Raw genomic sequence first — 14,070 nt, forward strand, 5'->3', positions numbered from 1 at the left:
AGGGTGTCTGGAACTAGTGTATGTTGCCCTTCGATAGGGCAGCCTAAAGAACAATCATGAGTACCCACCACAATGTTACCAGTATTATCCAGCATGTCGGCGCAACGCCTATATCCCAAACCAATTTTTACACGTGTAACCTCTAATTCCTCTCTCTGTGATACGTCACTTCTAGAAAAAGTCTCCTGGAACAAGCTTAGTAATGTTATGTAATATTATCAAATACTTAGAAATTTGCTTACCTTCACAATAATTTTCTGTATTTTTATTAGGGCAGAACTTAGTGGAGTTTTGCTTGTCACATTCACAATAATAGCTCCCAAGTGTATTCTTACAAGTTGCTCCTTTTCCACATCCATGATTCTTGTTACATTCATTTAAATCTGAAAGACAGAACAAATACTGTACCTAGTTACATGTAAGACTGGGTTCACATTACCCCCATGGTTTCTGTTACAATCGGAAACCATAGCACATTTTCGGATCGGTCATACAATGGACGCCAACTATGCCTGTCCTATAATGGGGTCCATCGGGTTCTTTCATGATGTCTGTCATTATGGTGAAAGATTAGGCATGCATACTGTGCTATTCTTTCTGTCAAATCTGATAAAACAGAAGATCTGTGCCACCTACAGTAGTATAAATGCAGCCTAATTCTCTGTGTGACAGTATGATTGCTCGTGCCAACCCGCACCTTAATATTGTGACATGCTAAGCATACTGTAGTAATATTTTCCATTGGTGATCCTCTTAAAATGAACACGCCTATTAGTATTTGTAAACATACATGCTTAGCGATTTTTAAAGAAGCATTCTGGGAATTATAATTTTTTTTGCTTATATAGCACATCATAGTATATTATTAGAGAATAATGTAGAGGCATTTGTGTATTCCTTCTGTTTAGCTGATGTGGTGTACATGCGTTTTGGGCCATGTTTTGATTTTGATTGCAGAGCAAAACTAAAATGGTCATGCTGCATTCATTTCCCATGAAACCTTTGGCTTTGCAAAGAGGGGGTTGTTCAATTCAAATTTATTAACCTGGTTAGACTTCCAGCAACCAGAAACCTAAACAGCTGAGCTCTTAAGTAGGTTAGTGTCAGTTCACACTACATGCAGTTTTCATCCTTTTTCTTATTCAAAGTGTTTTTTTTTTTTTTGAGAAATATAGCCATGAGGTGAATGTGATCTGACCTACTGTATAATTATAATTGAAGTGTTTTATGAAGACATGAATTCTTAAATGGGTATTTTTTAGTTTGACTATGCTACGGGGCTGTAAAATTAGTGTAGTTCATAATATAGTATCTGTACCTGTGTTTCTTGATGGTCTCGCAATTGTTATGTGATCTTTGCCCCGATCTTCATTTTTAGCAGCATACAAAATGAGTGTTTTCTCAGGTTTTTCCAGGTTGCAGTGCGGCCCGAGACATTACATCACTTGTCAGGTAATAAAAGGGGGCCTGTCTGGGTGGAGCTACGACTGGGTGGGGGGAATTTATTTTGAAGGGACTTGTGGTTTTACAACAGCACGAGACATCCTGGTAAGAAACCACTGGTCTATTCTTTACAGCACAATATGAAAAGAAGCTTATGTGTGCTTCAATGGGTGGGGTGGCTGAAATGTGGGAGGGAGAAAGGTGGCCTCATACTTACAAACATGGAATTCAGGGACTGTATTTGGATAGAGAGAACCACAGAAAATAGCAATTTCACAAAAAGAATACAGCAGCGTAATGGTGGACTCACAACACAGCCATTTAGCTTCAAGACAAGCATTGATCCTTCTGAAGCATGTCCAAGTTACTGTCTGGCAGGTAAGTACTAAAATCACCTTATGGTGATTAGCGTTAGACACTAGACTTTTAGAGAGGATTTTTAGGCAGCATATTGTTTCTGTGGTACATGCCATGACTCACTTGAAGATGTACAAAAATATACTATTCTGACCTTCCCTACTTAACCCCTTTTTACACCTTAGGACCCGGCCATTTTTTGCACATCTGACCACTGTCACTTTAAACATTAATAACTCTGGAATGCCTTTAGTTATCATTCTAAATCCGAGAATGTTTTTTTGTGATATATTCTACTTTATTTTGGGGGTAAATTTTCGGCGTCACTTGCATCCTTTCTTGGTGAAAAATCCCAAAATTTGATGAAAAATTAAAAAATTTTGCATTTTTCTAACTTTGAAGCTCTCTTCTTGTAAGGAAAATGGATATTCCAAATAATTTTTTTTTATTCACATGTACAATATGTCTACTTTATGTTTGCATCATAAAATTGATGTGTTTTTACTTTTGGAAGACATCAGAGGGCTTCAAAGTTCAGCAGCAATTTTCCAATTTTTCACAAAATTTTCAAACTCACTATTTTTCAGGGACCAGTTCAGGTTTGAAGTGGATTTGAAGGGTCTTCATCTTAGAAATACCCCACAAATGACCCCATTATAAAAACTGCACCCCCCAAAGTACTCAAAATGACATTCAGTCAGTGTTTTAACCCTTTAGGTGTTTCACTGGAATAGCAGCAAAGTGAAGGAGAAAATTCACAATCTTAATTTTTTTACACTTGCATGTTCTTGTAGACCCAATTTTTTAATTTTTTCAAGGGGTAAAAGGAGAAAATTTCGCTCGAGTAAGCACATACCTCATATGTCTATGTAAATTGTTCGGCGGGCTCAGTAGAGGGCTCAGAAGGGAAGGAGTGACAAGGGGATTTTGGAGAGTACATTTTTCTGAAATGTTTTTTTTTTTTTTTGGGGGGGGGGGGGGGGGGGACATGTTGCATTTAGGAAACCCCTATGGTGCCAGAACAGCAAAAAAAAAAAAAAAAAACACATGGCATACCATTTTGGAAGCTAGACCCCTTGAGGAACGTAACAAGGAATTAAGTCAGCCTTAATACCCCACAGGTGTTTCACGACTTTTGCATAGGTTAAAAAAAAAAAAAATCACTAAAATGTGTGTTTCCCCCCCAAATTTCACATTTTTGCAAGGGTTAAGAGCAGAAAATACCCCCCAAAATTTGTAACCCCATCTCTTCTGAGTATGGAGGTACCCCATAAGTTGACGTGAAGTGCACTACGGGCGAACTACAATGCTCCGAAAAGAAGGAGTCATATTTGGCTTTTTGAGAGCAAATTTTGGTCGGGGGGCATGTCGCATTTTGGAAGCACCTATGGTGCCAGGACAGCAAAATAACCCCCACATGGCATACCATTTTGGAAACTAGACCCCTTGAGGAATGTAACAAGGGGTACAGTGAACATTTACCCCCCACTGGTGTCTGTCAGATCTTTGGAACAGTGGACTGTACAACATTTTTAATTTGCACAGCCCACTGTTCCAAAGATCTGTCAGACACCAGTGGGGGGTAAATTCTCACTGCACCCCTCATTACATTCCATGAGGGGTGTAGTTTCCGAAAGGGGTTCACATGTGGGGTTTTGTTTTTTTTGCGTTTGTCAAAACCGCTGTAACAATCAGCCACCCCTGTGCAAATCACCTCAAATGTACATAGTGCACTCTCCCTTCTGGGCCTTATTGTGTGCCCCCAGAGGACTTTGCGCCCACATATGGGGTATCTCCGTAGTCAGGAGAAATTGCATTACAAATTTTGGGGGCTTTTTTTCCCTTTTACCTCTTATCAAAATGAAAAGTATAGGGCAACACCAGCATGTTAGTGTAAAAAAATTATTTTTTTACACTAACATGCTGGTGTAGACCCCAACTTCACCTTTTCATAAGGGGTGAAAGGAGAAAAAGCCCCCCAAAATGTGTTAGGCAATTTCTCCCGAGTACGGCGATACCCCATATGTGGCCCTAAGCTGTTGCCTTGAAATACGACAGTTAGAGAGCGCCATACGCATTTGAGGCCTGAATTAGGGATTTGCATAGGGGTGGACATAAGGGTATTCTACGCCAGTGATTCCCAAACAGGGTAGGTGTATGTGTATATGTAGTGTTTTTTACTTTTTATTTTATTTTGTGTTAGTGTAGTGTAGTGTTTTTAGGGTACAGTCACACAGGGGGGGGGGGGATTACAGGGAGTTTGCCGCTGCGAGTTTGAGCTGCCGCGCAAAATTTGCTGCATCGCAAACTTGCAACCTAATACTCACTGTAAGCCCCCTGCCCATGTGAATGTACCCTGTACATTCACAGGGGAGGGGGGGGGGAACCTCCAGCTGTTGCAAGACTACAATTCCCAGCATGCACAGTCTATCAGTGCATGCTGGTAGTTATAGGTTTGCAACAGCTGGAGGCACACGGGTTGGGAAACACGGAGTTAGGAAACGGACAATGTTTCCCAACCAGTGTGCCTCCAGTTGTTGCAAAACCACAACTCCCAAACATTCTCAGGCATGCTGGAAGTAGTAGTTCGGCAACACCTTTAGAGCCAGATGTTGCCAAACTACAACTCCCAGCATGCTTGGAGTTGTTGTTTTGCAACATCTGGAGGACTACAGTTTGCAGACCACTAATACAGTGGTTCCCAATCTGTGCCCTTCCAGATGTTGAAAAACTACAACTCCCAGTATGCCAAAACTGTCCAGGCATGCTGGGAGTTGTAGTTCTGCAACATCTGAAGGGCCAGATGTTACAGAACTACAACTCCCAGCATGCCTGGACAGTAAGGGCATGCTGGGGATGTGTAGTTTTGCTACATCTGGAAGGGCACAGTGGTCTCCAAACTGTGGACCTCCAGATGTTGCAAAACTGCAACTCCCAGCATGCCCAGACGCCAAGGGCTGCCTGGGCATGCTGGGAGTTGTTGTGTAAGGGGACCAGATGGAGCAGTCCAGAACACTTTACGGCGGTCTGGACTGCTGCAAAGGTCCCGCGCCGCCGTGGAAGATCAACTCACCTGTCGCCACCGCCGCCGTCTCCGCCGCCGGGATCTGGGTCTTCAGGGACGAGGTAAGTACCGGGGCCGGTCCCCAGCACTCCCCCGTCCCCTTCCTCGTCCTCCGATCTTCCTCCCGTCGTCTCCGGACTTCCAGATTGGTCGGATCGCAGGGTATAGGAGGAGGTGGCAGGCTTGCCACCTCGCTCCTATACTTCAGCATGGTCCTCGCTGTCTGTGACAACCGGGATCATGCAAAATTACCGGTCGGTCGGGTCCCAGAGACCCGATCAGCCCGGTATCGCTGCAGATCGCAGACATGGGGGGCCTACATGGCCCCCCTCGGTGTTTGCCCTGGATGCCTGCTGAAGGATTTCAGCAGACATCCGGTTCCTGTCTCTGCCCGGCGCGCGGCAGGGACCGGAATACGCCAGGACGTCACAGGACGTCCTGGGTCCTTAAAGCCCATGGTGTTAGGACGTCACGGGACGTCCTGGGTCCTTAAGGGGTTAAAGGGGTTCTCCGCTGCTCAGAATTTTGAACAAACTGTTCAGAACGCTGGAGCCAGCGCCGGGAGCTTGTGGTGTCATAGCCCCACCCCCTCATGATGTCACGCCACGCCCCCTCAATGCAAGTCTAAGGGAGGGGGCTTGACAGCCGCCACGCATCCTCCCATAGACTTGCATTGAGGAAGCGGGGTGTGATGTCACAGTTTGTTCCAAATTCTGAGCAACGGAGAACCCCTTTAAGGAGGGAAGATCAGGATAGTATATTTTTGTATATCTTCAAGTGAGTCATGGCATGTACCACAGCAACAATATGCTGTGAGCCTTAACATCCCACAAGTGTTTGAAGAATTTTCATTAAAGTTGGATGGGAAAATGAAAAAAAAATATGTTTTCACTAAAATGCTGGTGTTACCCTAAATTTTTCATTTTCGCAAGGGAAAATAGGAAAAAAAGCCCCCCAAAAATTTTAACCCCATTTCTTCTGAGTAAAAAAATACCCCCTATGTGGATGTAAAGTGCTCTGTGGGTGCACTACAATGCTCAGAAGAGAGGGAGCGCCATTAGGCTTTGGGAGAGAAAATTTGTCCAGAATTGGAGGCCACGTGTGTTTATAAAGCTCCCATAGTGCTAGAACAATGGACCCCAGCACATGTGACCCCATTTTGGAAACTATACCCCTCACGTACTGTAATAAGGGGTACAGTGAGCATTTACGGTGTCTGACAGTTTTTTGGAACAGTGGTCCATGAAAATGAAAAATGTAATTTTTCATTTCCACAGCCCACTGTTCCAAAGATCTGTCAATCGCCAGTGGGGTGTAAATACTCACTGCACCCCTTATTCAATTCTGTGAGTGTTGTTGTTTCCAAAATGGGCACATGGCCCCTGACTTCCATTCCAAACAAATTCTCTCTCTAAAAGCTCAATGGTGCTCCTTCTCTTCTGAGCATTGTAGTGCGCCAGCAGTGCACTTGACATCCACACATGGGGTATTTCCATACTCAGAAGAAATGGGGTTACAAATTTTGGGGGTCATTTTCTCCTTACTTTTCCCTTGTAAACATGTAAAATTTGTGGAAAAACTAGCATTTTAGTGAAAAAACTTTTTTTTTTCATTTACACATCCAACTTTAACGAAAAGTCATCAAACACCTATGAGGTGTTAAGGCTCACTGTACCCCCTGTTACGTTCCTTGGGGGGTGTAGTTTCCAAAATAGTATGCCATGTGTTTCTTATTTTGCTTTTTCTGGCACCATTGGGGCTTCCTAAATGCGACATGCCTCCAAAAACCATTTCAGCAAAGTTTGCTTTCCATAAGCCAAATGTGACTCCTTCTCTTCTGAGCATTGCAGTTTGCCCACAGAGCATTTTACGTCCTAACATGGGGTATTTCCATACTCAGAAGAGAGGGGGTTACAAATTTTTGGGGGGCATTTTCTCCCATTATCCTTTGGAAAAATGGTAAATTTGGGAAAAAAACTGCACTTTAGTGAAATTTTTTTTTTTTTCACTTAGACATCCGACTTTAACAAAAAGTCGTCAAACACCTGTGGGGTGTTAAGGCTCACTGGACCCCTCGTTCCGTACCTTGAGGGGTGTAGTTTCCAAAATTGTATGCCATGGGGGGGGGGGGGGGTAGGTTCTGCTGTTCTGGCACCATAGGGGCTTCCTAAATGCGACATGCCCCCCAAAAACCATTTCAGCAAAATTCACTCTCCAAAATCCCATTGACGCTCTTTCCCTTCTGAGCCCTCTTCTGCACCTGCCGAACACTTAAAATACACATATGAGGTATTTCCTTACTGGAGAGAAATTGGGTTGCAAATTTTGGAGGGCTTTTTCTCCTATTACCCCTTGTAAAAATTCAAAAACTCAGTCTACAAGAGCATGCGAGTGTAAAAATTAAGATTTCAAATTTTCTACTTCACTTTGCTGCTATTTCGGTGAAACACCTAAAGGGTTAACACACTTAATGAGTGTCATTTTTAATACTTTAAGGGGTGCGGTTTTTATAATGGGGTAATTTTTGGGGTATTTCTAATATGAAGGCCCTTCAAATCTACTTCAAAACTGAATTGGTCCCTGAAAAATTGTGATTTTGAAAATGTTGTGAAAAATTGGAAAATTGCTGCTGAACTTTGAAGCCCTCTGATGTCTTTCAAAAGTAAACTGCAAACATAAAGTAGACATATTGTATTTGTGAATCAATATATAATGTATTTGGAATGTCTATTTTCCTTACAAGCAGAGAGCTTCAAAGTTAGAAAAATGCAAAATTTTCAATTTTTTCATAAAATTTGGGAATGTTTCACCAAGAAATGATGCAAGTATCGACAAAAAATTACCACTAACATAGAAGTAGATGTAAATAGAATGAAGTAGGTGAAGTAGAATATTTCACAAAAAAACAATCTCGGAATCAGAAGGAAAAGTAAAAGCATCCCAAGTTATTACTGCTTAAAGGGGTACTCCGGTGCTGATTACCGGCGACTACAGGACGGGCGGCATGTGATGTCACGCCCCCGCCCCCGTGTGATGTCACGCTCCGCCCCTCAATGCAAGCCTACGGGAGGGGGCGTGACAGCTATCACGGCCCCTCCCGTAGGCTTGCATTGAGGGGCGGAGCGTGACATCACACGGGGGGCGGGGGCGTGACGTCACACACCGCCTGCCCTGTAGTCGCCGGTAATCAGTCCCGGAGCGAACATGCTCCGGGGACTGATTACAAACGTGGTGCCGCGTGCAAGATCCCGGGGGTCCCCAGTGGCAGGACTCCCTCGATCAGGCATCTTATCCTTTGGATAGGGGATAAGATGTCTAAGCACCGGAGTACCCCTTTAAAGTGACAGTGGTCAGATGTGCAAAAAAACTATCTGGTTCTTAAGGTGAAAATGGGCTTGGTCCTTATGGGGTTAAAGGGGTACTCCACTAGAAACTTTTTTTTTTTTTTTTTATCAATTGGTGTCAGAAACATAATTGTCAATTACTTCTATTTAACAATCTTAATCCTTCCAGTACTTATCAGCTGTTGTAAACTCCAGAGGAAGTTCTTTTCTTTTTTAATTTCCTTTCTGTCAGACCACAGTGCTCTCTGCTGACATCTCTGTCCATTTTAGGAACTGTCCAGAGTAGGAGCAAATGCCCATAGCAAACCTCTCCTGCTCTGGACAGTTCCTAAAATGGACAAAGGTGTCAGCAGAGAGCACTGTGGTCAAACAGAAAGGAAATTCAAAAAGAAAAGAACTTCCTGTGGAGCATATAGCAGCTGATAAATACTAGAGGGATTCACATTTTTAAATAGAAGTAATTTCCAAATCTGTTTAACTTTCTGGCACCAGTTGATTTAAAAAAAAAATGTTTTCTAGGGGAGTACCCCCTTTGTCCACTTTTGTATGATGTTGTCTGTTTTTTTTTTTTTTTTTGTAGTTATTATTGACCAATAGTTTGGGGACTGTAGTGGATTTTCAGTTTTGAGCAAGAGCTGTTAGGGAGGCTATATATATAAATGTTCTATGGGGAACGGGAAGAGAATCAATACCTAACAATAGCATACCCAATTCTGAAGACAGTGAGAAATGTAACTGTAAGTTGATAAGGAATGAACAGAGCTCCAAAGATATTCGGAGTGGGACCATGGTAAATATTTCACAAAAGAACAATGGAATATATCATACTTTACCAGATATGGTGGATATTAACACAGTTGTGGGCCGGATCTATCACTATAGTGATGGTGTTGCGAGCCTGAGCCAGGACACGGACGCGCTTAAACTTTTAGCTGACTGTGGAGGCGGTCCTTGGTCGCTGTATACAACTGTCGCTATGGTTATAGTCATGAGACTGCGGCCTGGCATGCTGATAACGCCGGTTTGTTTTCCCTGATTCCCTAATGACCTGGAAACCCACACATTGACTTGCACAGTAAGTTTATTTACAAACACATCGCAGAGCCCTGTGTCTGGTCATGTGAGTTATATTGATGACATCTCTTTGTTTTTGGTGAGGGACGCCCCCTAATTATGGTTTAATACACATTTAGGGGGTTTTAGTTATGACACAGAACACACTGTATAATGTAACTTACGAAGCTTGTCACTCTGTAAGATAGTATATATATATATATATATATATATATATATATATACGATGAATGTACACTACATGTTTGATCATATAAATGTCCATTATTTTTTATGCTGTCACTTATTGTTCACCCTCCCACACTCAATGATTGTGTGCGAGTGAGGGCCTATAAATTCTTCTTTGATGCACTATGTATTATGCTTTAGAAAAGCTATATTGTGGAGCCGAAACGTAGCTTGTTTGTCACGGATAGGTGAATAAACTCTTCAACTTAATTCTGCCTGAGTGGAGTGCAGCTTCCTCCTTAGGACCATGGGTCGAGTCCTGGAGCTGAACACCCTGGATAGATCAACAATCTTATATTCAGACTATAAATCCCAGCATGGTGCTTCACCGTTCTCTACATTGTTGGACTATAAATGACAAAGCAATTTTATATGGGAAACGGGAAGAGAATGGGTACCTAATCATGGCATACCCAGTTCTGGAGATAGTGAGAAATGTAACTGCAAGGTGATAAGGAATGAACAGAGCTCCAAAGAGATTTGGAGTGGGACCATGGTAAATCTTTCGCATATGGTGGATTTTAACAAGCACATTCTGTGAAAATTTTGAGCATGGAATATCACCTGCAGGAAGGATTTTAAAATCCACAACTTTGGTTAAATTTGCTGTGTATTTTTCAAATTTACTTTGATGGGAAAATAAAAATCTACAATGAAATCTACAAACAATATATAGTTGCAGATATTACAGCAGATTACCTGTGGATATACAGTAACATTTACAACTGCATTTAAAAAAAAACAAAGAAAAAAACACATGGATTTTTAACCAACACCATCAAATCATCATCAAAACTTCACCAAAATCTGTTCAATTTAGTATGGATGTGTCTTGTAGGTTACTCTACAGATTGCTTCCAGATTTGCTTAGACAATACAACTGGTGTGGACTCTAAATGATAGTTTAGACCTTAAACTATTCTACGTTCACACAGGCAGGTTACCCACGATTTTACTGCTAGGGGTTTGACCCGCAGCGGGAAACTCGTGGATAAACCTCCTGTGTAAATAAACTCTAAATGTTTTCAGCTTATCATGATCAGTATGGCCTCTAAAGTGAAATAGTCTAAATAGCTACCCACTATTACATTTTTGTGATAACAGAAAGTTCAGACCACTCACCTCTACAATATCTGGCATTCTTCTTCTGACATGGGTAGTATCCTTTTTTGCAGCGACACGTGGTTTGGTGACAACTTACATTTGATGGGCAGATCCAGTTGCCTGAACATTCGTGTTTACCTGAGAGGAGCACAATTCATATAATTGCAAAGTATTTAAAGGGGTGATCCAGGAATACAAAACCAGAGCTAATTTCTTTCAAAAACCACTCCCGGTCTGTCTCCAAGTTGTGTTTGGTTCTGCAGCTGAGTTCCATTGAAGTGTATGGAGCCAAGTAGGGATACCACATACAACATGGGAACAGACGTGGAACTCTTTTTGAAAGAAATTAGCTCTGTCTTTCTATTCCTAAATAACCCCTTTAAGTAGTCATCAACTAGTTTTTCTGTCAATACAAAAACCCATGTAAAATGCCTGACCGTTCTGACCACAGAGGAAATATCCTTTATCCTTTATTGAAAAGCAGTCTTATGTGGATCACTCATTGTCATTGATAACTAGACATACCATTTCTTTCCAGGTTTATTCTGTTCCATTAATCTAAGATGATATCATTTGTTTCTCTAGTCCTTGTATCACTATGACATCCCTTGTGCGTCTGGTGCTCAGTAATGCCTGCATCAACCAACAACTATGGAGTTACATGTAGCTCCTGTCCTTAGCCTCTGATTGGGGGACATGGTTCTAATGTCCTATGCTATGCTTACTGGCTTGGGTATACATATTTATAAGTATATATCCTCTTCTATATTGAATTTAGATATATATATGTATTTAAACATAGTAATTAGGCTAAAGCTAAACGTGATCTAATGTCTTAAAGGGAACCTGCCATTTTGAAATTACAGTCTAACCGGGAGGCATCATGTTATAGAGCAAAAAGAGCTGAACAGATTAATATAAAGTTTACTGGGAAAATTTAAAGGATAGCCAGTAATATATTCATGTCAATCTGTTAGTATTCGTGTGGGTGGTGTAGTTATTAATTGACAGCTCTCACTATATGCATTCTTATACACAGATAGCTGTCAGTCATTGAATAGGACCACTCACATGACTGCTTAGCCCAAAATGAACTGAGATTTACACAAGTGACAAGTTGTCATGGAACAGTTCCCACAAAAATATATATTAATGTGCTCAGCCCCTCTTGCTCTATATCATGATGGTTTTACATTGGACTGCATTTTCCATGTGACAGGTTCCCTCTTAAAGGGGTACTCCGCCCCTAGACATCTTATCCCCTATCCAAAGGATAGGGGATAAGATGTCAGAACGCCGGGGTCCTGCTGCTGGGGACCGCGGGGATCGCTGCTGCAGCACCCCGCTATCATTACAGCACAGAGCGAGATTGCTCTGCACGTAATGACGGGCAATACAGGGTCCGGAGCATCGTTACGTCACGGCTCCGCCCCTCGTGACGTCACTGCCCGCTCCGTCAATACAAGTCTATCGGAAGGGGGCGTGGCGGTCGTCACGCCCCCTGCCATAGACTTGCATTAAGGGGACGGGCCGTGATGTCATGAGAGGCGGGGCCATGACGTCACGCTGCTCCGGCCCCTGTATCGCCCGTCATTATGCACAGAGCGAACTCGCTCTGTGCAGTAATGATGGCGGGGTGCCGCAGTGGCGATCCCTGGGGTCCCCAGCAGCGGGACCGCGGCGATCTAACATCTTATCTCCTATCCTTTGGATAGGGGATAAGATGCCAGGGGCGGAGTATCCCTTTAAAGACAGTAAACTTTTTATGTCTTCAGACATAAAATGTTATTTTCCCCTTTCATTGGTTGTAAAGTGCCTATAAAACAGCTTTTTACTTCTCAAGAGCTGTCCTATGTGTGTTTGGGAGGGGGGAACCACTTCACATTGGGGGATCTGAGCAATAGATGCATTTTTCATGTGTATTTAAGTTTCACATTACTCAAATGCCTGTGGTTTGTGAGACATATGTAACTTCCCCCTTACAGTGAGAAACCTATGTGACAAGAAGCATTGTTTTAACAAAGAGTTTTTGTGACATGTTAGACATTCATAATTTGTATTTCTCCTCATCATTGCAACAAGCTATAATTCTGTATTGTGGTTTGTCAGCCTAAGGCTAAGTTTCTACGCTGCGGACAGATGTTAGCTGTAAATCAATGAGAAATCGCCAAATTCTTAATCCACTTAGCATTTTTCACTTTGGCATTTTTTTAATCCTGTTTTTTCACTCTTTTTTTGGTGTTTTTTAGCTCTTTGGCGGTTTTCCAAAATCGCAGCATGTTGAGCCACTGATGATTTTTTTTGGTCAAAATCGTGGCTTTTTTCTCCCATAGAAGTCTATGGGAGTGAAAAAATATGTGGGTTTTAACTTTGGCATTTTTGCAGGCGGTTTTTATTCTTTTTTGGACTTTAGCGATCAAAAAAAGTGATGGAGATACCTTTTTTAATAAAATTTCGTAGGGTAAAAAATATTTATTAAAAAATAAAAAAGATACAGTAGTGAAGGAAAAAATTGTATCTAACGAAATGTATCTTTTTTTATAACAAAATTTTAATTCATTTTTAAAACAGGGATCAATGTATGTGGGCGGGCAGGGACCTAAACATTTAGCCGACAATAATAAAAATGTAGTGTGTGTGTGTTTTTCACTTTTTTCTTAATTTTTTAAATTTTTTTAGGTAGTACTACTACTCCCAGCATGGAACACACTGTTCCATGATGTAATTAACAGATCGCCCATTGCGATCCTCCTGTATAATGTATAGATGCGGCCAGCCGCTCTTCTATGGTCCCCTGCACTGCCGTAGATATACAAATATTCATATTTCCCACAGAGAGCTATGGTTCCATCCAATCACAGCTCTGTGGGAAATATGAATATGTGTATATATACGTCAGTGCAGGGGACCATAGAAGAGCGCCTGGCCGCATCTATACACTATACATTATATTATGTCAGTAGTGATACCCGCTGTGATCTTTCCTTAACTGCAAGTACTACTACTCCCAACATGGAGTACACTCTGCTCAATGCTGGGAGCTGTAGTAGCTGCATTGATAGACAGATCACAACAGGTGTCAGAATTTACACTCGCTGCAATCTGTCTATTAATGCAGGTACTACAGCTCCCAGCAGAGTGTGCTCCATGTTGGGAGTAGTAGTACCTGCAGATAAGAACAGATAACAGCGGGTATCACTACTGACACCCGCTGTGATCGTCCTGTCTATTGCAGAGATGTGGTGCGGCTTTCTCCTGCGTTCGCATCCCTGCACTATACTCCGGCCAGCCACTCACTCATTCATATTTCCCTCTGAGAGCGGTGATTGGCGGAAACCACCAGGCCAATCACCACTCTAGGCGGAAAATATGAATGAATGATGTTCTATTCACATCACTGGCCGGAGTACAGAGCTGAGATATGAGCCGCTGTATAGAGCCGCTCCGCATCTCTGC

General features: G+C 42.1%; 1 protein-coding gene and 1 long non-coding RNA gene across 2 annotated transcripts in view; one reads left to right on the forward strand and one right to left on the reverse strand.

Annotated features, from left to right (window-relative positions):
* The window catches only part of LOC130367855 (uncharacterized), a 401,538-nt gene that overhangs the window by 337,338 nt on the left and 50,130 nt on the right, over positions 1–14,070 (forward strand). The gene's annotated exons all lie outside the window — the stretch shown is intronic.
* LOC130367851 (adhesion G protein-coupled receptor E1-like) overlaps positions 1–14,070 on the reverse strand; it is a 117,796-nt gene that overhangs the window by 53,127 nt on the left and 50,599 nt on the right. Inside the window, exons 3-4 of the mRNA XM_056570738.1 lie at positions 10,633–10,752; positions 243–383 (exon numbers count right to left, since the gene is read on the reverse strand). Of these exons, the coding sequence (XP_056426713.1) occupies positions 243–383; positions 10,633–10,752 (261 nt within the window). The remainder of the gene's footprint in view (positions 1–242; positions 384–10,632; positions 10,753–14,070) is intronic.

The sequence above is a fragment of the Hyla sarda genome, chromosome 4 (assembly GCF_029499605.1).
Source record: "Hyla sarda isolate aHylSar1 chromosome 4, aHylSar1.hap1, whole genome shotgun sequence".
Taxonomy (NCBI): domain Eukaryota; kingdom Metazoa; phylum Chordata; class Amphibia; order Anura; family Hylidae; genus Hyla; species Hyla sarda.